This window comes from Plecotus auritus, assembly GCF_963455305.1.
Source record: "Plecotus auritus genome assembly, chromosome: 10".
In the NCBI taxonomy this organism is placed as follows: Eukaryota; Metazoa; Chordata; class Mammalia; order Chiroptera; family Vespertilionidae; genus Plecotus; species Plecotus auritus.
Genome location: NC_137785.1, coordinates 50,671 through 76,273, shown reverse-complemented (window position 1 = coordinate 76,273; position 25,603 = coordinate 50,671). Strand labels below are relative to the sequence as shown.

General features: G+C 57.3%; 1 protein-coding gene across 1 annotated transcript; it reads right to left on the bottom strand.

Moving 5' to 3' along the window:
- Window positions 1-1,457: 1,457 nt before the first annotated feature.
- On the bottom strand, window positions 1,458-25,585 carry ZBTB45 (zinc finger and BTB domain containing 45; the record flags this gene model as incomplete). The annotated part of the gene is given in 5 exon segments (XM_080643629.1): window positions 1,458-2,644; window positions 4,070-5,354; window positions 7,758-7,807; window positions 7,810-8,030; window positions 25,458-25,585. Coding segments are annotated over 5 exon segments (1,941 nt in total). The 3' UTR covers window positions 1,458-2,387.
- Window positions 25,586-25,603: the final 18 nt, after the last annotated feature.

The window sequence follows — 25,603 nt, the reverse complement described above, 5'->3', positions numbered from 1 at the left end:
AGAGCGTGGTCAAGATGTTTACTACATTCTGGTTTGGATCCTACTCCATTCCATGCAACTGATCAAGCTTTGTTTACATGCATCACTCAGGCACATGGGGCCACGTGTTCTGACCATAGCGTCAAGCTCACAACTGCAGCTGTTGGCTATAATGGTGCTGGAGGGCTCTGCCCTCCATGCTGGGACTTGCACGTGCCCCCGAGAGGACTGTACCCTCCCCTCAGTCCGAGGCTTGGACCTGTCCAAACACTGTGGCCGCGCCCCACAGGGCACTTTTACTCATTTTTAAAAAAATACTTGTATTGATATCAGAGAGGAAGGGAGAGGGATAGAAACATCAGGGATGAAAACCATGGATCCGCCCTGACCGGTTTGGCTCAGTGGATAGAGCGTCGGCCTGCGGACTGAAGGGCCCTGGGTTCGATTCCGGTCAAGGGCATGTACTTTGGTTGCGGGCACATCCCCAGTGGGGGGTGCGCGGGAGGCAGCTGATTAATGTTTCTCTCTCATTGATGTTTCTAACTCTCTATCCCTCTCCCTTCCTCTCTGTAAAAAAATCAATAAAATATATTTAAAAAAAAAAAAAAAGAAAACCATGGATCCGCTGCCTCCTGCACGCCCCCTACTGGGGGTGGAGCCTGCAACCCCTGAACGTGCCCTTGACCGGGATGGAACCCCCATGACCCTTCAATCCGCGGGCCAAGGCTCTATCCACTGAGCCAAATGGGCTGGGGCTGTTGGACACTTTTACGCACGCCCTCCGAGGCGGTCCCCTCCTAAACCTGGTTCCCCCGGCACCACACAGGTGTCACAGCACCGAGGACAATCCCTTTGCTGTGCTCTACACCTCCCTGACCTGTTACTTCTTAATCCCTCACCGTGTCCACCCAGCCCCCACGTGTCCTGGTCCTCTTCACCCCACCTGTTTGTTTCGCTCTGCAGGGTCCTCTGGGCCCCTCTGCCTCGATGGACACCCGCTGGCCAGGGCCACGAGTCAGCAGGCCAGCAAGGCCCGTGGGCTTCAGGCACAGCCTGACTCCCCTTCACCCGTGGGAGGTGGGGTTTGGCCTGGGGTGCTAGCCAGGCGTACAGCAGGTGCTCAGCAAATCCTGAAAGGAATACCTGAAGTATCTGACCGCACTCATGTGCTGGGCGGATTCTGCTGCACCCTTGGCATTGGTGGGGTCACATGCGTGGCAGGACTCCTCGCCCTTGGTAGGCCGTCACCGGGGGAGTTCGGAAAGGCGCTGGCCCGGAAGCCAGCAGATCACCCCCTCCAGGCTGCACCACCCCCCAACCTGCCCCAAATCCCTAGCGCAGATCAGAGACCACCCTGCGCTGGAGGCGAGAGAGGAGCCGCCTCTCTCTGGGCTGCCAGCGGATCACCCCCTCCAGGCTGCACCCCCCCCTCAACCTGCCCCAAACCCCTAGGGCCGATCAGAGACCACCCTGCGCTGGAGGCAAGAGGAGCCGCCTCCCTCTGAGCTGCCTGCCAAGCCGATGCAGGGCTCCAACACGATGCCAGGGCAGGCGTGCTAGGGCTCAGATCCCCTCACGGCAGCTAGCCCCCAAAGGACTCCTGGCCCCCCAAAAGTAAGGTGCCCCACCATGATGTCCATCAGAACAGGGAGGTCCAGAGGTCTTGGGGGACAGGCTTCGAAACGAAGTGTTCCTCCCAGGCAGCAGCAACTGCGACTGGGGTGGGGTCCCGCACGTGGCCTCCCGCTCTGAAGACACACCTCATAGGGGCTGGCCTGTACCCTCCCCACAGGACCGCGGATGAGGAGAGTCAGGCCCGGCCATATGCATGCCCCTCTCCCCCCAGAGAACAGAGGCACCAGACCACCAAGTGGACAGTTCTGTCTTTACCCAATGAGAGCGAGAAACCCCACGTCCAGGAGCTCACAGCTTCTGGGTTTGGGCCCACGAGCCAGTCCTTTATTAGTCCATGATGGGTCCGTCCGAGACCCCGTAGGTGCCAGATGAGGGGTGGCTTGGGGAGTGCACCATGGATCTCACCCAGTCTGAAACTGGAGTACGGAAGCAGCTCTGAACCCCACCCCACACAGGGGAGTTGGAGCACGAATCCTGGGCCCCACCCCAAGTCTGATGAGCCGGTTCTCAGTCGTCAGATCCCAGATCCCCGAGGAGCCCCAGCCCGCACTACCAGGACGGGGCAGAGTGTGGGAGGGGCAGGCGAGCTGGGCCCCTGGTCTGCGGAGATGAGGGTGGAAGCAGGGGTGGGGCCTGTGCTCAGGGGACAGTGTGGCCAGCTGCGGTCACGGTACCTGCTGGTTTGAACCGGCTGGCGGGGATGTCAGGAGCCCTGCAGTGGGCGTGGCCAAGACAACACGGGCGTGATCAGCCCCGCGTGGGCGTGGCCTGGGTCAGGGCGCGGGGTGCGCCGCCAGGTGGCGCTCCAGCAGCGCGCGGTGCGAGAAGACCTTGCCGCAGGCGGGGCAGGGCGCGCGCTCCGGGCGGTGGGTGCGCATGTGCACGTTGAGCGAGCTCTTCTGCGTGAAGCGTTTGGCGCAGACCGCGCACTGGAAGGCGCGCACGCCCGTGTGCGTGACCATGTGCTTGAGCAGGTAGTCGCGCAGCGAGAAGGACCGCCAGCACACGGCGCACTGGTGCGGCTTCTCCCCTGCGGGCGACAAGCGGGGGCGCGCAGGTGTCAGCCGGAGAGAGACCTCCCCCACCCGGGGCGCCTCTGCCAGGCAGGGACCCCCGCCCCCCCCGGGGGACAACCATCCACCTGGAACCCCCTGATCAGCAGGGACATTCTGGGGCCCTCACTCCCCGACTGTCCCGTCCCACAGGGACCCCCACACGTGGCCTGGCCTATCCCCTTCCCTCTGGCCGGTTGGGACCCCCTCTCCCAGACCTGTACCATCTTACCAGGCACCACTGACTGTCAGGGTCCCTCAACCCCAAAAGGTACCCTCCCCGTAGGGAACTCGCCGGTGTGGGGCATCGTTGCCCATCGGGGCTGGGCACTCAGGTGTCCCGTGCCCACATGGAGGCCTCCCCTCCCCCATACCTACCAGGCCCATATCTGGCCACCCTTCGGGGGAGGCCCGTACACTGGAAGGGACCTGGGCATACCTCCCCCTTTCCGCTAGAACCCCAGCTGCCCGCACCCCTGCCTGCTGGCCACCATGATGTCCCTGGGGGGGGGCAGAGCAGGCTGAGCCCCCACAAGGCTCAGAGACCAGGAGGCAAGCTGTCGGCCCTCAGGGTCCAGGGAATAAACAAAAAGCCTTTCCCGGCGGCAGGGGCAGTGCCTAGGCGGGGTTCTCCCGACCCAGCCGCTGGCACATCCTGGCTGGCGCTACCTGGCCCTGCCCTCTCCGTCCTGCCCAGGTGAGGCAGCCAGGTGGCGGCTTTAAACTGTGAACCGCACCTCGGTTCTCACTCCCATCTCAGAAGATGGGTGCCTCCCCGCTTCACAGCGAAACCCCAACCCCCTGGCCCAGGACTCCCCCTGCCACGCCCACTGGCTTTCCGGCCAAATCCTGGCTTTTAACACCCAGCTCCGCGGTGGCATTGCACACACCTGTCCTCCCCGGCCTTGCCGCCACCACCTGGGGCCCTCCCTCCACCACCCACAGCTGCCTCGCTTCAGAGCCGCCTCCCTGAGGTCCAAGAGTGCCTCCCTGCAGTCTTGGGGAGCCCACGTGTCTCCTCCAGCCCTGGTCAGACCACCTCTCTGCCTGCTCCCCACGCTTCCCCAAAACCCACTCCTTCGCATCCAGCCACAGCCACTGGACCCAGGGAGGTCCCAGCACTGCTCCCGCACCTGGCCATGCTCTCCCCGCCCACCCACCCACCACTAAGGCTCCATCCCAGCTCCACCCCAGGTTCCAGCTCCGCACCCCGCCTTAGGACACACCCCACCGCAATGAAGCGGGTCAGGAAACCCGCAGGGGGGCCTGCTGCCCACACGGAGCACTTGGGGGCTCCATTTCCAGGCTCCTCTGGAGTTGCCAGCCCGCCCCGTGCCCCACCCCACCCCACCCGCCTCCGGTTTGCATCTCAGGTGACCCCGGCCCGAGGCCACCCCGCTCACCCGAGTGGATGAACATGTGCTTGGTGTAGTTCTTCCTCGAGCTGAAGGTCTTGCGGCAGTGGCTGCACTCGTAGGCGGGCGGCTCGGAGCCCGCGGGGCGCGCAGCGGGGACCAGAGGGGCGGCGGCAGGGGCGGCGGGCGGGGCCAGGGCCTCCCCCAGAGTCACGCTGGGGGCCGCCTCGGGCTGGAGCGCCGGGTAGAAGGCGGCCGGGGGTGCAGGCACCGACTCTGAGGGTGCTGGCGGGGGCTGCGCGGGGGGCCCCGGGGCGCCCAGGTGAAAGGGGAAAAGGACTACGGGAGGCGCCGGGGCCTTCACGGCGGGCTGGCGGGGCCCGGACAGGACGCAGTCCGGCGGGGCGGGGGCCTCGGTGGCACAGCCTTCCACCGCGGGGCCGTCCTCCTCCTGCCACGCGGAGACGTAGCTGTCAGGGAACACGTCCTCGGCTACGGGGGGCCCCCGGAGGAAGTCCCTCCCGGCGCCGTAGTCGGAGAGGCCGGCGGGCGCAGGCGGCTCCTCGCGCGCGCTGTCAGCGGTGAGGAAGCCGGCGGCGCAGTCGGGGAAAGGGGGCGCCTGGCCCTCGCCCGGGCCACCGCCTTCGCCGTCCTCGCCATCAGTCTCGTCCTCGGTCTCCTCCTCTTCCTCGTCGTCCCCGCCCTCCTCTGGGGCGGCAGGCAGGGCGGGGTCAGCGAAGGACCCCTCGGCTTTGGCCGGCGCCGGGGGCGCGGGCAGCTGCAGGCGCGCGGGCTGGCGCTGCTTGCGGGTGTGCGCTGCCCCCGGGTGGCCCAGGGGGCGCGCAGCCAGCAGGTGGCGCAGGCGGTGGCGCAGCTGCGCGGGCGCGAGTGGCGTGGGTACGGGCGTGGGCAGGGGCAGGGGCGCGGGGGCGCCCGCGGCGGGGGCCGGGGCGCGGGCCCGGGCGATGATCTGCGTGCACTCGTCGATGACCGTCTGGATGCGCAGCACGGACGCGGCCGTGAGCACCTGCAGCGCCTCGCCCTGCGCCACGACCAGCGAGCCGCTGTAGAGGAACTCCACGAGCTGGCGCACCGTCTGCGCGGGCACCACGGGCGGCACGCGGATCTCCGAGTGGCCGAGCAGCAGCTTGTCCTGGAAGAAGGGCGAGCCGGCGGCCAGCACGCAGCGGTGCGCGCGCAGCGAGGCCTCGCGGATGCGCACGGTCACGTCGCAGAAGTGCCCGCCCAGCCGCTGTCCGTTGAGGGTCTCGAGCAGCGAGCGGGAGAAGTTCTGCAGGTGGATGTGATGCACCGCCTCCGTCGCCGCCGCCATCTGCAGCGGATGAGGGGGGAGGGGAGGTCAGCCAGGGACTCCCTCTGCCCTAGTGTCCCGTTCCTTCAGCCTCGGTCGCGGGACAGGGCGATTCTCAGCCCCCGCCCCCAAAACGGACCCTTGCAGGGTTCCACCCAGCGCACAGGCCTCAGCACGACCCCCCCCCACCACACACACACACACACTCTCTCTCTCCAGGACTCCTGCCTGTCTCGCCATCTCCACAGCTCCCTGCAGACCCATGGGAGACGGGTGGGAATATCAAAGGTCTCCCCAGGGCCCTGGCTCAGTGGATAGAGCATAGGTCTGCGGACTGAAGGGTCCCGGGTTCGATTCCGGTCAAGGGCATGTACCTTGGTTGCCGGCACATCCCCAGTGGGAGGTGTGCAGGAGGCAGCTGATCGATGTTTCTCTCTCATCGATGTTTCTAGCTCTCTATCCTTCTCCCTTCCTCTCTGTGAAATATCAATAAAATATATTAAAAAAAAAATTAAAAAAAAATTTTTAAAAAAAAAAAGGTCTCTCCAGGGCCCTGGCTCAGTGGATAGAACATAGGTCTGCGGACTGAAGGGTCCTGGGTTCGATTTCGGTCAAGGGCACATGCCTGGGTGTCGGGCTCAACCCCCAGTAGGGGGCCTGCAGGAGGCAGCCGATCAACACCCCGCCTCCCCTTCCCCCAGTGCGGCTTACTACCCAGGCAGGCAAGGCTCCAGGGCTGGGTTCCCCAGTCTAGGGGCCCACCCAGTCACCCTTCCCCCAACCCCAATACCTATCAACCGTCCCCCATCCCCTCTCTGTGGAGAAGAGGGCAGAGACCTGCATCCAGAACTGGCTCACTGATCCACCCCAGAGGGCTGCAACCCTCTCCACTGGTGGCTTCTTTCTGATCCGCCCCTGCCTCACACCCCAACCTCAGGGCCTCCGAGGCTGGGGCCCCGTCGGCTGCCTCAGAACCGGGGGTTTTAACCAGTGTACGTGGAGGTCTTCCCGGGGCGGGGTGGCGGGAGGTGTACCCTGGACTGGGTGACCGGGGGTGTGTGCAGTCACACAGGGTCTTCAGAGTAGGAGGGGCATGAGTCAAGCAGTTGACCCACGGGAGGGAAACACGTGGTTTCTGGCACCCCCTTTCCCCCCCATGGATGGGAATATGGGGGGACCTGTGTGCAGAGAGGGGATTTGTGTGGCCTGTGCAGGGGTGTGTGACTGGGTGGGTGCAGGGGAGCATGGCTGAGCAATCCGGATGCGTCCTGTCAAACTGTGGCCTCCTTAACCCAGCACTGCCCACCCTCGGGCACTAGAAAGAGGGGTTACCACCACCCCCCCCAAGGGATTCTGGGAATCTGAGAAGCTCTATTTCACCCGTCAAGTAGGAACCAGGCTCGCTCAGCTTCAGTTTCCCCTCCATCTACCTCGCTCATCCCACACCCAGGCCACACATCTCCCGTCTAGGGGAGGAGTTGAGCCCTGCCTGGTCCACGCAGGGTCCCGGCCCCAGAGTGAGGCCTGCCCTCACCCTCAGCGCCTGTGGAGATCTGACTCACCCCCTGCAGCTCCTTACGCCCATACCATCATTGCTGGGACCAGAACCCACCCCCGTTTCTTGCACGCCCCACATCTAACCCCTCAGACCACTTCACACACCTCCACTGCCCCCACCCCCACCGGCTTGGACCGAGGGGTGCAGTGACCGCCCCTTCTCCGCCCCGCCACCCCCCCCCCCCCACCTCGCGGTCTATTCCCCACGCGACAGCCAGAGGGAGCCTGCTCGCTCCTAACAGGTCAGGGCCCGCCTTGGCTCGGAGACCACCGTGCGAAGAATTAATTCTTGGCAAGTTCGCCAATGAGCCAAGTGTGCACGTGCTGTCGCCTGTGCACCAGCACCCTCCCCGTGTCCATTCACCCGGCGTCTAAGGCTCCCAATGTGCGCCGGGGGATTGGGGCAGACACCTTTGCCTCAGCCCGCAGGGTAGCAGCCCTTCCTTTTCCGATCCCCGCCCCGCGCCCTGCTCCCCGAAAGGCTCCGACTCCTCGGTGCAGAGGCAGCAGGGCCTCCCAGGCGCCTCGGAACAAAGGCCGCCTGAGGATGCAGCCCCCAGGCCCGGCCGCGCCGCGTTTCCCGCCGCCACACCTCTGCCCGCGCCACGCACAGCCCCGAGCGCCCTCTCCCGCGCTCTGCGACGTGGCACGCGCCCTACCCTGCGCCCAGCGCCCCTCTGAGGTCCGCGCCCGCTGCCCCCGCCGCAGCCCGCACTACCCCAGGCCTCCCGGGTCCGCCCCGCCCGCGCCCTACAGCGCCCCCTCCCGCCCGCAGCCTGCGCTTCCCAGCCCAGCGTGGGGGCCCCTCCCGGGCACGCTCCGGCCTCCCGCCGGCCCAGCGGCTGGGGAACACCCGCCCAACCTCACCTCCCGCTCCTCCGCAGGCACCAGGCCCGGCCGCGGCCGCCTCCGGCTTACCACCGACAAGGCCGCGCTTCCCGGCCGCGACTCCGGCGGAACCGAAGTCCGCAGCCGCTGCGGCGCTGGGAAGCGCTAGCGGGGAGCACGTTTCCGGTGTTTCTATGGAGATGAGCCGCCGCCGCCAGGCCGTAGTTCCGGGGGAACCAAAGTCGCAGACACAGGGACGGTGGGGCGGTGAGGAGAGGATTCTCCGGGCCGCAGTACGCTTCCGGCGTCGCCCTAGAGACGGGGAGGAGGCGGGGCCTGCGCTGTCAATCAGCGGGCCACGCCCCCGTGTGCGCGGGGCGGGGCGGGGCTGGAGGTGCTGCACCGCAATAAAGTGTCGAAAGGCGCTCTGCGACCCCCGGAGGTGCGAGCAGGAGAAGGGGTGCAAGCAGGGGAGGGGTGCAAGCAGGAGTGGGGGTGCATGCAGGAGTGAGGGTGCAAGCAGGAGGAGGGGTGCAAACAGGAGTAGGGCTTGCTAGTAGAGGGGGAGCAGACCCCATCTGACCTTGACGCCCACTTTCTGCCTCGTTCCTGAGCCTGGGTCCCGGGTCCCAGGTGGAAGGTGGAGATTGCCTGATTGGATGCCCCAGGCCTAACTGCCCCAGGGCGAGTCATGACAAAGAAATGGAGTCATATGGACCTGAACAACCTGCCCCAGAGCTCAGAAAAGGGACTGGGGGTGAGATGGGTCTTACCTCTGCAGGAGGGCGTGAGCAGCCAGACCCCCAAAGCCCGAAGTTACAGGGGACTGAGTCTGTGGGAAGAGCTGGGCAAGGGGAGCAGCCGCGGTCTGCAGGGGCCTGGACCAGCCTGGCTGACGAGCGCATGCATGAACCAGGCCCACCCGATGGTGTGCTGCAGTGGGGCCAGCTGACCTTATGCTCTACTCGTGGGGGCTGGAGGGAGGCAGGAGGACCTGGACCTCAGGTCAGAAGATCCCCCGGACCCTCAGCAGACCTCATGTCGTGGAGGGGAAAGGGAATATCCTCTGGGAACCCCCCCCCCCCCGCCCCGCCCCGCAGCCTTTCCTGTGGCCCATGACCAGAGGAAGGTCATTAAAACCCAAGTCCAGCCCGGCCAGCGTGGCTCAGAAGTTGAGCATCAACCTAGGAACCAGGAGGTCACAGTTGGATTCCCAGTCAGGACACATGCCCAGGTTTCAGGCTCAGTCCCCAGTGTGGGGGCGTGTAGGAGGCAGCCGATCAGTGGATTCTCTCTCACCAATGATGTTTCTATCTCCCTCTCCCTTCCTCTCTGAAATCAATTAAAAATATATATATATATTTAAAAATATATATATTTTGGTAAATAAATAAATAATAAAACTCGTTTCTAATGGCTTCATTGTCCCCGTTCAGAATGTGGGCCCCTCACAATGGCCTGCCTCGTCCACTGTGTCTGCTCCATTCAACCTCAGCAACCCGCCTCTTTTTTTTTTTTTAAATACATTTTATTGATTTTTCACAGAGAGGAAGGAAGAGGGAGAGAGAGCTAGAAACATCGATGAGAGAGAAACATCCATCAGCTGCCTCCTACACACCCCTGTGGACACTGGGGATGTGCCCGCAACCAAGGTACATGCCCTTGACCGGAATCGAACCTGGGACCCTTGAGTCCCGGTTAGGGCAGCAACCCCCCCCCCCTTGCTGTGCCCACCTCAAAGCTGGCCTGTGCAGTTCCCTATCACACTGCCCACCTGCCACCACCTCCCTCAGGGACCCTCCCTGATCTCAAGTTTTCCCCCATCCTCTATCACAGGGCCTGTGAGGGCAGAGGTCAACTCTGTCCTTCACTTTGACAGACAGCTGCTGTCTCTATCTACCACCTAAACAGGAATGGAGGTGCCCACAGCTGTGTCAGCCTGCTCCGGACCCGATTCCACTGGATTCTAATGCATCGGGGGTCATGTCCTGGAGGGGGGGCAAAATCCTAAAGATGCCCCCTCCTAGATTCCCTGCTGAAAACCCCAGAAAATGGCAGCTCTCATTAAGGTCATGAGTCAGCTGACCTCACAATATGGAGATGGATGATCCTGGGATGTTTGGGTAGTAGACCCAGGGCAATCAGCAAGGCCCTTAAAGGAGGAACAGGAGAGCAGAGACACTTGAATCAGAAGGACTCTGGGGCCTTTGAAGGTGGAAGGGGCCAGGTGACAGGGAATATAGGGGTGAGTGTGGGGTCCGGAATTGGAGAAGAGCTGAAGAACAGCCAGCCAGAAAACAGGGACCCGCCCGAGCCGGCTTGGCTCAGTGGATAGAGCATTAGCCTGCGGACAGAAGGGTCCCCAGTTCGATTCCTGGTCAGGGCACATGCCTGCGTTTCAGGCTCGATCCCCAGTAGGGGGCCTGCAGGAGGTAGCCGATCAATGATGCTCTCTCATCATTGATGTTTCTATCTCTCTCTCCTTCTCCCTTCCTCTCTGAAATCAATAAAGAAATATATTTAAAAAAGTAAGAAAAGAAAACAGGGACCGGTTCTCCCTCCCCCTCAACCCCCCAATACTTTACCATTAGCTTCCTCACTCTCACACTCCAAGGACCCTTCTTTTACCTCCATAACTTGTTTTCTAAGCCCATTTCTTCTAGAAATTACTTAAAAAAAAATATATATATATATATATATATATATATATAGCCCTAGCCGGTTTGGCTTGGTGGATAGAGCTTTGGCCTGCGGACTGAAGGGTCCCAGGTTCGATACCGGTCAAGGGCACATGCCCGGGTTGCAGGCTTGATCCCCAGTGGGGAGTGTGCAGGAGGCAGCCAATCCATGATTCTCTCTCATCATTGATGTTTCTATCTCTCTCTCCCTCTTCCTTCCTCTCTGAAATCAATAAAAATATATATATTTTTTTAATATATTTTATTGATTTTTACAGAGAGGAAGGGAGAGGGATAGAGAGCCAGAAACATCAATGAGAGAGAAACATCGATCAGCTGACTCCTGCACGCCCCCCCACTGGGGATGTGCCCGCAACCAAAGCACATGCCCTTGACCGGAATCGAACCCGGGACCCCTCAGTCCGTAGGCCGACGCTCTATCCACTGAGCCAAACCGGTTAGGGCAATAAAAATATATTAAAAAAAAAAAAGACCGAACCGGTTTGGCTCAGTGGATAGAGCGTCGGCCTGCGGACTGAAAGGTCCCGGGTTCGATTCTGGTCAAGGGCATGTACCTTGGTTGTGGGCACATCCCCAGCAGAAGGTGTGCAGGAGGCAGCTGATGGATGATTCTCCTCATTGATGTTTCTCTCTCCCTCTCCCTTCCTCTCCGTAAAAATCAATAGAACATATTAAAAAAGAAAACAGACCCAGTCTTACAACCGCAGGGACCTGGATTCCTCCTGCCAACAACCTGGATGCGCTGGGCCGTGGCTTTCTCCCCAGAGCTTCCCGGAAAGCCTTGCCCGGCCCACCCCTGACGGCAGCCTTTGTGAGCCGGAGCAAGGCCTCAGCCTGGCGTGCTGCCTGCGGCTAGGTAGGAGGCGGGTGCTGCTTGAAGCTACGGAGTCTGTGATCCTCCGTTAAGAAGCAGCAGACCTGGCCCTAACCGGTGTGGCTCAGTGGATAGAACGTCGGCCTGCGGACTGAAGGGTCCCAGGTTCGATTCCGGTCAAGGGCATGTACCTTGGTTGCGGGCACATCCCCAGTGGGGGGTGTGCAGCAGGCAGCTGATCCATGTTTCTCTCTCATCGATGTTTCTAATTCTCTATCCCTCTCCCTTCCTCTCTGTAAAAATCAATAAAATATATATTTTTTTTTAAAAAAAAGAAGAAGCAGACCTGGCCGGTGTGACTCCCTTGACTGGGACTTGTCCCAGGCACAGAGGTCACCAGGCCGGCCCTGGTCGGGGCACATGCCTGGGTTTCCGGCTCAATCCCCAGTAGGGGGCGTGCAGGACGCAGCTGATGTTTCTCTTTCTTCCCCTCTCCCTTCCTCTCTCCCTAAAATCAAATACAGCTGCCAGAGACTGGGGACCTCCGCTTGGTAAGCGTCTGATCGATGCCACTGTTTCCATCCATCGAATACCTTCCGATCTCCTCTCTCAGGCCAGACGTTGCCTTTCTGCCTACCAGCGTGTATCAGGCACCTCAACGGTCTCATTCTCCCATCCTACAGGGTCCTACATGCAGGGGGACTTGGGGGTCAGAGGGGAACCAACTGTCCAGACATACGGGCTGGAACAGCATCAGGGCAGGTGGAAAGGAATGTGCGAGGATGCTGAGGAGGGAGGGTGTAGAACAGGAGGGAAAAAAATACCCCAAATCCCGACTCCACTCAGGCCTTGAGAAAGGCCTTTGCCGCAGTGGTTATGGGGGCATTTGGGGGTAATGCAGCCCAGGGCATAGGTTTATGTTTTTTGTTCCCCTCCCCGCACCCCCCCCCCGCCCCAAATTATAAGAGAAAGTTTAGTACTAGCTGGTTTGGCACCGTGAATAGAGTGTCAGTCTGCGGACTGAAGGGTCCCGGGTTTATTCTGGTCAGGGCACATGTCCAGGTTGTGGGCTGGATTCCCAGTGTGGGGCGTGCAGGAGGCAGCCGATCAATGACTCTGTCTCATCGTTGATGCTTCTCTCTCCCTCTTCCTCTCTGAAATTGAAAAAAAAAAAAAAGAGAGAGAGCCTTAACCGGTTTGTCTCAGTGGATAGAGCGTCAGCCTGCGGACTCAAGGGTCCCAGGTTCGATTCCGGTCAAGGTCATGTACCTTGGTTGGGGGCACATCCCCAGTAGGAGGTGTGCAGGAGGCAGCTGATTGATGTTTCTCTCTCATCAATGTTTCTAACTCTCTCTCTCCCTTCCTCTCTGTAAAAAGTCAATAAAATATATAAAAATAAGAAAAAAGAGAGAGAGAGAGAAAGTTTACTTAGAAAATCACTAAGGTAGCCCTGGCCAGTGTGGCTCAGTTGGTTAGAGTGCCATCCTAAACACCAAAGGGTTGTGGGTTCGACTCCTGGTCAGGGCACATACCCAGGTTGTAGGTTTGATGGTACAAGAAGCAACAGATCAGTTTCTTCCTCCATTAATATCTCTCTCTCTCTCTCTCTCTCTCTCCCTTCCTCTCGCTCTAGAATCAATACAGATTTTAATTTTTTTAAATATTGTATTGATTTCAGAGAGGAAGGGAGGAGAGATAGAAACATCAATGATGAGAGAGACACATCAATTGGCTGCCTCCTGCACGCCCCCCACTGGGGATCAAGCCTGCAACCAAGGCCTGTGCCCTGAGGAGACTTGACCAAGGATCTCCTGTTTCATAGGTCGATGCTCAACCACTGAGCCACACAGGCCACGCATGGATGCTTTATTTGGCATCGATGATTTAAAAGAAAGAGAAGCCAAAACCGGTTTGGCTCAGTGGATAGAGCGTCAGCCTGCGGACTGAAGGGTCCCAGGTTCGATTCCGGTCAAGGGCATGTACCTTGGTTGCGGGCACATCCCCAGTAGGAGGTGTGCAGGAGGCAGCTGATCGATGTTTCTCTCTCATCGATGTTTCTAGCTCTCTATCCCTCTCCCTTCCTCTCTGTGAAAAGTCAATAAAAAAATATATTAAAAAATAATAATAATAAAATAAACGAAAGAGAAAAGAAAGCCACAGAGGCAAGGAGACTGCACCTGGGCGAAGGGGTGCGGGAGAAGCAGGCCAGTGAGCCAGGACGAGTGGAATGGGAAACCGAGAGCCGCACAAACGGAGCAATTCGCAGCCCACACAGGTCACCTCCCAGGCCTCGGCTGTATTGCAGCTCCAGGCCCAGAAAAGCAGCCGAACCGAACCGTGTGGGTGACACCAGGACCAGCTGCCGTGACGGACGACTCCCTCCCTCCCCTGCCGCTGGCCAATCCTAGGAGACCCCGGCCCGAAGGAGCACCCCTAAAACACTGATGAGTAGATACACACACACACATGCTGAAACCATCCCCCAGACCTCCCTTAGTATTTCCGCATTCCAGATGCAAGACTCAGGACAAAGCGCCCAGGGTGTGCCTTCCCCATAGCCCATCCGCTCCCCGTCCCCTCTTCTTCCCCCCTTTCTTCCCCCTCAGCCGTGAGTCTCCTGAGCCCTAAAGGACCCCAGGAGGCTTGCAACCAGGGTGCCACAGTTCGTCCCCGGCTCACCCCTGAACCTGATCCCAAGGCCCCATCTCTCCGACTTCCCCGACTGCTAGGGCAGCCAGCCTCACTCTGCTGCTTTTTCTTTCTTGTCTGACTGTCCCCGGCTTCGATAAATGTTCCCTCATAGTCTTCTGGGGTCCTGCTGTGAAATCTTTCCTGCACCAAGTCAAGAACCCACACACTACGGACCATATTGGTCCAGGCCCCCTTTCCCGTAACAGGCGAGGCTCTTTGATGTGTTCCTTGGAGAGAGCCGCCTGGGGCACAGGTTTCGTGAGCCTGGGAGGAGCCGGTGTGGCCTGAAGGACTGAAAATTCCAGGCCTGCCAGAATCTTGGAGGCAGTGGGGGGTGAGAGGGGGCCGGGGAAGTCCCCGGGATCACAGACTCCGAGAAAAAGGCATTAGAGGTGGGGCGTGCAGGTCCTGAGTGGGAAGGCCCTGACCGAGCTCAATCTGGGCCTCCAACCTCGCTGCCAGGAGGCCGTGGCTGCAGCCCAGCCCTCAGCCACCGAGTCTCCATGCCCTCTGGCCTGTGCCAGGTGTGGGGTGCAGGTTCCAAGACCCGGACACACACCTCCCTTGGGACAATAGACAGGTCCCCAGGCAAAGGCATCTTGGGCCCAGCCAGTGAGGCCGTAGGAGGTCACGGTTGGATTCCCGGTCAGGGCATATGCCCGGGTTGCGGGCTTGATCCCCAGTACTGGGCGTGCAGGAGGCAGCGGATCCATGATTCTCTCTCATCATGGATGTTTTTCTCTCTCTCTCTCTCTCTCTCTCTCTCTCTCTCTCTCTCTCTCTCTTCCTCTCTGAAATCAATAAAAATATATTTAATAAAAAACAATACGTCCTGATGCCAGGATAAGGGTGGAGACTGAGGGTGGTCCCTGAGCAGGGAGGTGCCAGCAGGGAGGTGTTTAGCCTTCCCCATTGGGTGGAGAAGAAATGGGGAACCCTTTGGGGTGGGGGAGGGGCGGTGGCAGGACCCGAAAGACAGGACCGGGGCCCTGAAGGCTTACGAGCAATGGGTGGGACCAAGAAAAGATTTAGGAAAAAAGGAAGCTTCCAGTCTCCGTGGATGGCCAAGGAGGGAGTCGGGTGGGGCACAGGTGAGGAATATTTGCAACACAGAAAGGCTTAATCTGCTTTCAAATGTAAAATGCAAAGAGCAAGAACGTCCTCTTCGCCTGGAGACCCGCCTGAGGACATCGGGGTGGGCGGGAGACCTAAATTGAAATCATCTCCATAGCCAAGCACCTCGCCATCCAGGGTCCCCACGCCCCGGGCCTTTGGGGGTGATTTGGAAAAGTTAAAAAGGCCAGGAATCATGGAGAACAGCCTAGCACACTCGGGAGCACTCTCAGCCCCGAACCAGCAACTTATTCTCGTTGTCTGTTTTTGTGTGTTCCCTGTATTTAGTATACTCAAAACAAAATTTGAGCCAACAATTTTTTTTAAATATATTTTATTGATATTTTACAGAGAGGAAGGGAGAGGGATAGAGAGTCAGAAACATCGATGAGAGAGAAACATTGATCAGCTGCCTCCTGCACACCTCCCACTGGGGATGTGGCCGCAACCAAGGTCCATGCCCTTGACCGGAATCGAACCCGGGACCCTTCAGTCCGCAGGCCGACGCTCTATCCACTGAGCCAAACCGGTTTCGGCAGAGCCAACAATTTTTTTAAATTTTTATTTTATTGATTGATTTTAGGGAGAGGAAAGGAGAGAGAGAGAGAGAGAGAGAGAGACATCAATTTGTGTTAGGGTCGCTGAAGGAGGAACGCAGGAGGCTGAGTGGCGAGGGAATATAAATTTACTAGTGGCCCGACGCAAGAAATTCGTACAAGAGTAGGCCTTCCTGCCATAACCGGTGTGGCTCAGTGGATAGAGCGTCGGCCTGCAGACTGAAGGGTCCCGGGTTCGATTCCGGTCAAGGGCATGTACCTTGGTTGCGGGCACATTCCCAGTAGGAGGTGTGCAGGGGGCAGCTGATCGATGTTTCTCTCTTATCCATGTTTCTCTCTGTCCCTCTCACTTCCTCTCTGTAAAAAAATCAATAAAATATATTTTTAAAAAAAGAGTAGGCTGCCGGCACCGGAAGGACATCTGGTCTAATTAGCATATTACGCTTTTATTATTATAGATTAGATCATGTGGAGACCAGATGAGCTGAGCCCAAAAATGGCTCCAGCACCCAGGGACCGGGAGTCAGAGGTTTTATTTTATTTTTTTAAAATATATTTTATTTTATTTATTTTTTATTTTTAAATACATTTTATTGATTTTTTAACAGAGAGGAAGGGAGAGGGATAAGGAGTTAGAAACATCGATCAGCTGACCCCTGCACACCCCCTACTGGGGATGCGCCCTTGACCGGAATCGAACCTGGGACCCTTCAGTCCCCAGGCCCACGCTCTATCCACTGAGCCACACCAGCTAGGGCGGGAGTCAGAGGTTTTAAAAGACTCTAGGCTGGCTTTTTCTTCTTCTTTTTTTTTCTTTAAAATACATTTTTATTGATTTCAGAGAGGAAGGGAGAAGGGAGAGAGATAGAAACTTCAGTGATGAGAGAGAGTCATTGATCAGCTGCCTCCTGCACATCCTCTACTGAGGATGGAGCCTTGACCTCCTGGCTCATAGGTCAACGCTCAACCACTGAGCCACACCAGCCGGTAGGACTCCAAGTGGCTTTTTCTGGGCGGAGAGTTCTCTGGGTGGTTGGGATCCTGGGAAGGTCAGGAGCGGAAGGATGTGGTCTAAGCATAAGGGAATGTGGTTGTGCAGTGGCCTAAGGTCAGTTCCCAGGGGACGGGGCATTGATTCAATTATTTTTTTTAAAATATATTTTATTGATTTTTTACAGAGAGGAAGGGAGAGGGATAGAAAGTCAGAAACATCGATGAGAGAGAGACATCGATCAGCTGCCTCCTGCACACCTCCTACTGGGGATGTGCCCGCAACCAAGGTACGTGCCCTTGACCGGAATCGAACCCGGGACCCTTCAGTCCACAGGCCAACATTCTATTCCCTGAGCCAAACCGGTTTCGGCACCAATTATTTTTTTTTAATATATTTTATTGATTTTTTACAGAGAGGAAGGGAGAGGGATAGGGAGTCAGAAACATCGACGAGACAGAAACATCGATCAGCTGCCTCCTGCACACCCCCCACTGGGGATGTGCCCGCAACCAAGGTACATGCCCTTGACCGGAATCGAACCCGGGACCCTTGAGTCCGCAGGCCGATGCTCTATTCACTGAGCCACACCGGTTAAGGCTCGATTCAATTAATTGATCAGACCTAACAATCTGTTGTTCCACTTCTGACTTAGGAATTCAATGGATGCTTCTTGTATGTGCCCGGACTGGGGATTGAACCCCAAACCGAGGCATATTGGGAAGATGCTCTAACCAACTCTTTTTTTAAAAATATATATATTTTTATTGATTTCAGAGAGGAAGGGAGAGGGAGGGAGAGATAGAAACATCAATGATGAGAGAGAACCATGGATCGGCTGCCTCCTGCACACCCCACACTGGGGATGGATCCCGTAACCTGGGCACGTGCCCTTGACCGGAATCGAACCTGGGACCCTTCAGTCCTCCGGCCGATGCTCTTTCCACTGAGCCAACCGACCAGGGCTTTTTTTTTTTTTTTTAAGTGAAGTTTATAGGCAAAAGGAAGCCTCTGGAGGTGGCACACCTGTGCCGTTCCCTCCTTTGAGGAACCCACTGAGACCAGATTAAAATGTTTTGTTCTAAATCCAGCTGCACAATGGCTTCTCCTCACTCCCTGCTCCTGGCCTTCCTGGGTGGGGCCCTGGGCGGGAGCAGGTGTGAGTTTGATGCCTTCACTCCCTTTCCCAGCCTTTCCCACCTGGACAACTGGCTCAAAGCGCTCTCTCTCTCCTAGTGTGTGTACAATCGACCATTGTCCGTGAACTTACCATCTTGTGATCCAGCACCCTATTTTATTGGTTAATTCTCACCCAAGGAGATTTTATATATATATATATATATGTGTGTATATATACATATACACACACATATATACACACACACACACACACACACATATATACATACACATATATCCTATCTAATAAAGAGGGAATATGCTAATTGACCATCACTCCATCACAAAGATGGCTGCACCCACAGCTGAGGCCAAGTTCCCATCAGGAGCCTTAACGAGCAATCAGCAGGGACCTGAGGCTACACCCTCCCCCGCCCCGTGGGGCTTAACAGGGGACTTCAGGCTGCGCCCCCCACCCCAGTACCTCCCCAGCATTGGGCCAGGGGACCTGAGGCTGTGCCCCCCTGCCCAGCGGGGCTTGACGGGGGACCTGAGGCTGTGCCTCCCTCCCAGTGCCGGGCCAGGGGACCTGAGGCTGCGTACCCACCACACACACACCTGGCGGGGCTTGACAGGGGACCTCAGGCTATGCCTCCCACCCTGGCGCCAGGCCAAGGGACCTGAGGCTATGTCCTCTGCCCAGTGGGGCTTGACAAGGGTGGGACTGTCCGGGTCTGGATCTAGCCCAATGGGGGGGAGGGTGGCTGTGTCTGGTTCTCCCGCAATTTTGAGGTGCATGTGGGTGGGCAGGGACTTGACTCTGGGTCCCATGATGCACCCCAGACTCTGACAGGAGGAAGGTTTTCACATACATTTTACTAATTTTCTTTCATCTCTGACACTTCTGTTATAGAGAAAGGGCAAATAGCAATATTAAATTATTTCCTCTAATTAATCCCCCTTTTTTTTTAAAAATATATTTTATTGATATTTTACAGAGAGGAAGGGAGAGGGATAGAGAGTTAGAAACATCGATGAGAGAGAAACATCAATCAGCTGCCTCCTGCACACCTCCCACTGGGGATGTGCCCGCAACCAAGGTACATGCCCTTGACCGGAATCGAACCCGGGACCCTTCAGTCTGCAGGCCGACGCTCTATCCACTGAGCCAAACCGGTTTCGGCTAATTAATCCCCTTTTAATGTGCACAAATTTTGTGCACTGGGCTACTAGTGTGTGTGTGTGTGTGTGTGTGTGTGTGTGTGGGTGTATATATATATATATATATATATATATATATATGATGAGTGATGTATTTAAAATATATATATAGCTGAAACCGGTTTGGCTCAGTGGATAGAGCGTCGGCCTGCAGACTGAAAGGTCCCAGGTTCGATTCCGGTCAAGGGCACGTACCTTGGTTGCGGGCACATCCCCAGTAGGAGGTGTGCAGGAGGCAGCTGATCGATGTTTCTCTCTCATCGATGTTTCTAACTCTCTGTCCCTCTCCCTTCCTCGCTGTAAAATATCAATAAAATATATTTTAAAATATATATATATATTAATTTTATTATTTTTGTTGTTGTTAATCCTCATCCAAGGAGGATATTTTCCCCTTGATTTTTAGAGAGAATGGAAGGGAGAGGGAGAGACACAGAGAGAGAAACGTGGATGTGAGAGAGACACATCGATTGGTTGTCTCCCCCAGCTGCACCAACCAACAGGGGCGGGGGATTGAGCCTGTCACCGAGGTACCTGCCCTTGAGGGAAATCGAACCCCAGCTGGGACCCTTCCGCCTTGGGGCCGAGAGTCAGTCCACTGAGCCAAACCGGCTTGGGCTCACTCATTATTGTCATTAGTTCGGTGTGTTTCCCTGATGAGGAATAACGTGGCGTGCCTTCTCCTGTGCTTTCAGTTGTCCTTTTTATTGAAGGTATTGGGGTGACGCTGGCTACCAAAATCACACAGGTCTCAGGTGTACACGCTACAACACATCCTCTGTGCTCCGGGTCGTGTGTTCACCACCCAAGCCCAGTCTCCTTCCATCACCACTTACCCCCCACCCCCACCCCTTACCCCCCTGCCCTTCCCCATCCCACCGCCCTACCATGTCCTTATGGTCCAGACCAGTGGTCGGCAAACTCATTAGTCCACAGAGCCAAATATCAACAGGACCACGATTGAGATTTCTTTGGAGAGTCAAATTTTTTAAACTTAAACTTCTTCTAACGCCACTTCTTCAAAATAGACTCTCCCAGGCCGTGGTATTTTGTGGAAGAGCCACACTCAAGGGGCCAAAGAGCCGCATGTGGCTCGCGAGCCGCGGTTTGCCGACCACTGGTCCAGGCCATTTGTATATCTGCTTTGGATATTTTTATTTTTTTCTTTCCTTTTTAAAAAATAAATATATTTGTATTCATTTTTATTTTATTTATATATTTATTTATTTTTAAAAATATATTTCTTTATTGATTTCAGAGAGGAAGGGAGAGGGAGAGAGAGATAGAAACATCAATGAAAGGGAATCCTTGATCGGCTGCCTCCTGCACATCCCCTATTGGGGATTGAGCCTGCAACCCAGGCCTGTGCCTTGGCTGGAATCGAACCCGGGACACTTTAGTCCGCAGGCTGATGCTCTATCCACTGAGCCACACCAGCTAGGGCTGTATTCATTTTTAGAGAGAGAGGAAAGGAAAGGAAGAGAGAGAAACACTGATCGTTTGCCTCCCAACCTGGGATCAAACCAGCAAACCTGGGTGTGTGCCCTGACCCGGAGGCTAACCGGTGACCTTTCGGTGCCCGGGATGATGCTCAACCAATGGAGCCACACTGGCCTGGCCTCCTCTCCTTTTTCTTTTCTTTCATTTTTTTAATATAATTTTTTTTAAAAAATATATATTTTATTGATTTTTTTACAGAGAGGAAGGGAGAGGGATAGAGAGCTAGAAACATCGATGAAAGAGAAACATGGATCAGCTGCCTCCTGCACACCCCCCACTGGGGATGTGCCCGCAACCAAGGTACATGCCCTTGACCAGAATCGAACCCGGGACCCTTGAGCCACTGAGCCAAACCGGTCAGGGCTAAATATAATTTTTATTGATTTCAGAGAGGAAGGGAGAGGAAGAGAGAGATAGAAACATCAATGATGAGAGAGAATCATCCATCAGCTGCCTCCTGCACGCCCCCCACTGGGGATCAAGCCCACAACCCGGGCACGTGCCCTGACCGGGAATCGAACTGTGACCTCCTGGTTCATAGGTTGAGGCTCAACCACTGATCCACGCCTGCCAGCGCCTCTCCTTTTTAACAGTTGATTTACATGCCATAAAGCACAGCCACGTGGTTCCCTTCAAACACTTTTCGTGAAGTGACCTCCGTGGCGTGGCGGTGCGGCCATCGGCATGATCCAGTTTTAGGACGTTTCTGCAGTCTGCGTCCCTTTCTGCCCCAGCCCAGCAGCCTGTGACCTGGTGTCTGGTAGACATCAGTGGGCCCTTGCCAGGAAGCATCCCCTCTCTGATGGACGGCGCTGGCTGCTTCTCTGCCTCCCTCAGCACCCGCCTTGAGCCCATGAATGGGAGGTTAGATCTAAAGACTTGCCTTTCAGCCCTGGCCGGTGTGGCTCAGTGGATAGAGCGTCGGCCTGCGGACTCAAGGGTCCCGGGTTCGATTCCGGTCAAGGGCATGTACCTTGGTTGCGGGCACATCCCCAGTGGGCGGTGTGCAGGAGGCAGCTGATGGATGTTTCTCTCTCATCGATGTTTCTAACTCTATCTCTCTCCCTTCCTCTCTGTAAAAAATCAATAAAATATATTTAAAAACACACACACACAAAAAAAAACAAAGCAGTCCCTGAAAGTAAGCAGCCGCACACCAACTGTTTAACAACTCGTCTTTCCTACAAAGCAGCCTCCAACATAGGAGCTACACAAACACAGTTGCCCGGGCCTAATGGGTGTGGCTCAGGGGATAGAGTGTTGGCCCTTGGACCAAAGGGTCCCGGGTTCGATTCTGGCCAAGGGCTTGTCCCTGGGTTGTGGGCTCGATCCCCAGTAGGAGGTGTGCAGGAGGCGGCTGATCCATGTTGCTCTCTCACTGATTTTTCTAACTCTCCCTCTCCCTTCCTCTCTGTAAAAATCAATAAAATATATTTAAAAAGAAAGAAAGAAACAAACAAACATAGCAGCCGCATACCTACTGGCTGGTCAGTAACATACTTTGTACCAGCGTGGACGAAGGAGCGTCTTGCTAACGAGTGACATCAGCCTGTGGGTTACGGAAGCGCACGCCTGGGTAATACAGCAAGACTGCCGTGTCCTTGCTTTTGCGCCTGCCACGGGTAACGTCGGCCTTGGCCTTGAGCATTCAGCGCACCCAGGACAGGCCCCCCCACACTCAAACTGGCCTTGAACGTCCGGCGGCGGACTTTCATTAGGGTTTCCACACCCTAACTCGGGGGGCGGTCACAGCCTGGCCGTCCCCTGCCCACTCCTGTGCCCCCCTCCCGGATGGCCACACTGGCACCCTTACCCTCTGGTCACCTCAGCGTACCCACGTAGAGAGCCCTGGCGTGCTCAGGAATCTCATTATAGGTTGGGGAAGGATGTTTTCTGAATTCTAGGGTGTCATTATCTAAACCAGAACTGGCAGCCTGTGCTCCTCGGAGCCACAGTTCCCCTGGGAGGCAGGAGGTGTGCCGGTTTCTCAGAGCGAGGGGCTGGCATGAGGTGGCATCCTGAGCTGACAGATGGGCTTGTTTTTCTGGCGGGGAGCCGTTAAGGACTCACGGATAGGGTGGATTCTTTGGGTGTCAATGATTGCCGCTGTTTCTTTTTATTTTTCTTTCTTTTTAAAAAAATATATTTTATTGATTTTTTAAAAAATATATTTTATTCGTTTTTTACAGAGAGGAAGGGAGAGGGATAGAAAGTTAGAAACATTGATGAGAGAGAAACATCGATCAGCTGCCTCCTGCACACCTCCTACTGGGGATGTGCCTGCAACCAAGGTACCTGCCCTTGACGGGAATCGAACCTGGGACCCTTCAGTCCACAGGCTGGCGCTTTATCCACTGAGCCAAACCGGTCAGGGCTATTTTATTGATTTTTTACGGAGAGGAAGGGAGAGGGATAGAGAGCTTGAAACATCAATCAGCTGCCTCCTGCACACCCCCCACTGGGGATGTGCCCGCAACCCAGGTACATGCCTTTGACCGGAATAGAACCCGGGACCCTTCAGTCCGCAGGCGGACGCTCTATCCATGGAACCAAACCGGTTAGGGCCTTTTTCTTTTTTAAAACAATATTTTTATTGATTTCGGAGTGGAATGGAGAGGGAGAGAGAGAGAAACATCAATGATAAGAGAGAATCATCGACCCATTAGCTGCCTACTGCCCGGCCCCTCTGGGGATTTCGTTCGAAACGCGGACATGCGCCCTGGCAGGGAAGGGAACCCTGACCTCCTGGTGGATGGGTCTATGCCCAATGCTGAGCCACACTTAGGCAAGGGGCTGGGAGTGGCCTAGCCAGGGGTGGTGAGGGGCCCTCAGGCCTGCTGCGGGAACTCTGCTAGTGTGGGGGCTCTGCGCTGGGAAGGGAAGGTCCTGGGCCCACAGGGAGGAAGGGGGGCTGTTTAGAGTGGCCAGAGACCCAGGCTCCTGGGCAAGCAGCCACTGTCAATTTTGGGGAGCCTCAGGAGACCATAGTGCATGTTCACCCTGCCCCGAAAGAGAGAAAGAAAGAAGAAGCCACAGGACCAGTTGCTAATGAAGGCCTGTATGTAACAGGGACCCAGGTGCAGCCCCCCTGAGCCTCCCACCACCCTCACCACCCTGCTCCCCCAGGGCCCGGACGGCCTCAGGCCTTTGCCCTCTTTCCTTCTGCTTGCACTGTCCCTCCTGCAGGTGTTGGGGGCAGGGGGGTCCCCTCCCACACTCTTAAAAAAAAAATTATTGCCCTGACCAGTTTGGCTCAGTGGATAGAGTGCCGGCCTGCAGACTCAAGGGTCCCAGGTTCAATCCTGGTCAAGGGCATGTACCTTGGTTGCGGGCACATCCCCAGTGGGGGGTGTGCAGGAGGCAGCTGATTGGTCTTTCTCTCTCATCGATGTTTCTAACTCTCTCTCTCTCCCTTCCTCTATGTAAAAAAATCAATAAAATATATTAAAAAAATTATTGATTTCAGTGAGGAAGGGAGAGGGAGAAAAGGATAGAAACATCAATGATGAGGGAGAATCATGGATCGGCTGCCTCCCGCATGCCCTGCACTGGGGATTGAGCCTGCAACCTAGGCATGTGCCCTTGACCAGAATCGAACCTGGGACTCTTCAGTCCACAGGCCCGACGCGCTATCCACTGAGCAACACCAGCCAGGGCCCCTCCCACACTCTTTACCATCCCCTAACTCCCTGGTTCCCTGGAGCACCCTCCCCTCGCCCCCTCCCGTGACTGTGACTGTGACGCCCAGTGCGCGATGGGGCCGTGCAGAGTCCAGCACCTATTACCGAAGGACGCCCAGCTCACCCAGTGCGGAGCCAGGCACCCACTTTCCTTCCCAGTTATCCCAGGAAGGAAGCAGCGGTCGAGCGGGGGGAAGGGGGGGGGGACGGCCGAGCGGGCGGCGGGCGGGGCCCTGCGGCGGGCAGCGAGGGGGCGGCTCCCGGGCTGGAACAAAGGCCGGCGCGCACACAAAGCCCAGCGCCCCCAGCCCCGCGGGGAACAAAGGCCACACCCGGCCCCCATCGCCAGACACGCCTCCGCCACCACGTGCGGGCGCCGGAGGGGCTGCGCCTGGGGCCCCGCGGCTCAGGCGTGTGCGAGCCCGGGAGGCGGGCGGGTTTGGGGCTGGACCTGCGGGGCCCCGCCGCTCCGCATCCACCCCGGGCCGCCCCCTTCGGCCGGGATTCTCTCCCAACTCTCTCCCCTCCTGGCAACGTGGCCCGCGGGGAGGGTCGGTTTGCCCGCCCGGAAAAGCAGAGCGGACCCGCTCCCTTTGCAGCCTCTTGGGAACTGTCGGGCTTGGGCCGGTTTCCGTGTTTTTGACGTTCAACAACAAAAAAGATTAAAAAGTAGGGCCCGGCCGGTGCGCCTCCGTGGTATGAGCCGGGGGGTCACGGCTGGATTCCCCGTCAGGGCACAGGCCGGGTTGCGGGCTCCATCCTGTGCGGGGCGTGCAGGAGGCAGCCGATGGATGATTCCCTCCCATCACCGGTGTTTCCTTTCTTTTCTTTCCTCATCATGGATGTTTCTATCGCTCCCTCTCCCTTAAATCAGTAAAAAAATATTTTAAAAAAGTAATAAAAATAGGAAACAGCCTCGGGGCTCTGGACAGCACGGCCTTCTGGGATCGGGACCCTCCGCCCCTCTCCCTGACCCGCCTCCCCTCCAAGTCTCCGCCTGGTCTCCCCTCCAAGTCTCGGCCCCGCCCCGTCTGGCGAAGCCGGTGACGTCTCCCAGCCGCCGAGAGGGCGGGGATTGGGGCGGAGGCGGGGATTGGGGTGCAGGCGGGGACTGCCGACAGGATCCAGCCGATCCGCGGCGGGTTGAGCGGCGGAGGGGCGGGGAACGCACTTTAAATACGGGACGCGGGCCCCGCCCCCAGACAGGGACGACGTCACGCATGCCCCGCCCCTTCCTCCCTGGCCTTGCCAGGCAGTGCAAGGCGGCGGTGGGCGGACCCCGCTTAGGCGCGTGCGCATTCGCGTCCTGGTTCGCAGCCCTCCGCCTGGGTACCGCCCCCGGCCGCGAGCCTACCAGTGCGCGTGCGCGGCGGCGGCGGCGCCAGTTATTTCTGTCCCGCCCCCCAGCCTCGGCTCTTTCTGCGAGGGGGCGCGCGGCGAGCGGCTGGTCGCGTGGCGCGCGTCCGGGATCTCGGCGGCCATTGAGGAGGAGACGCGGAC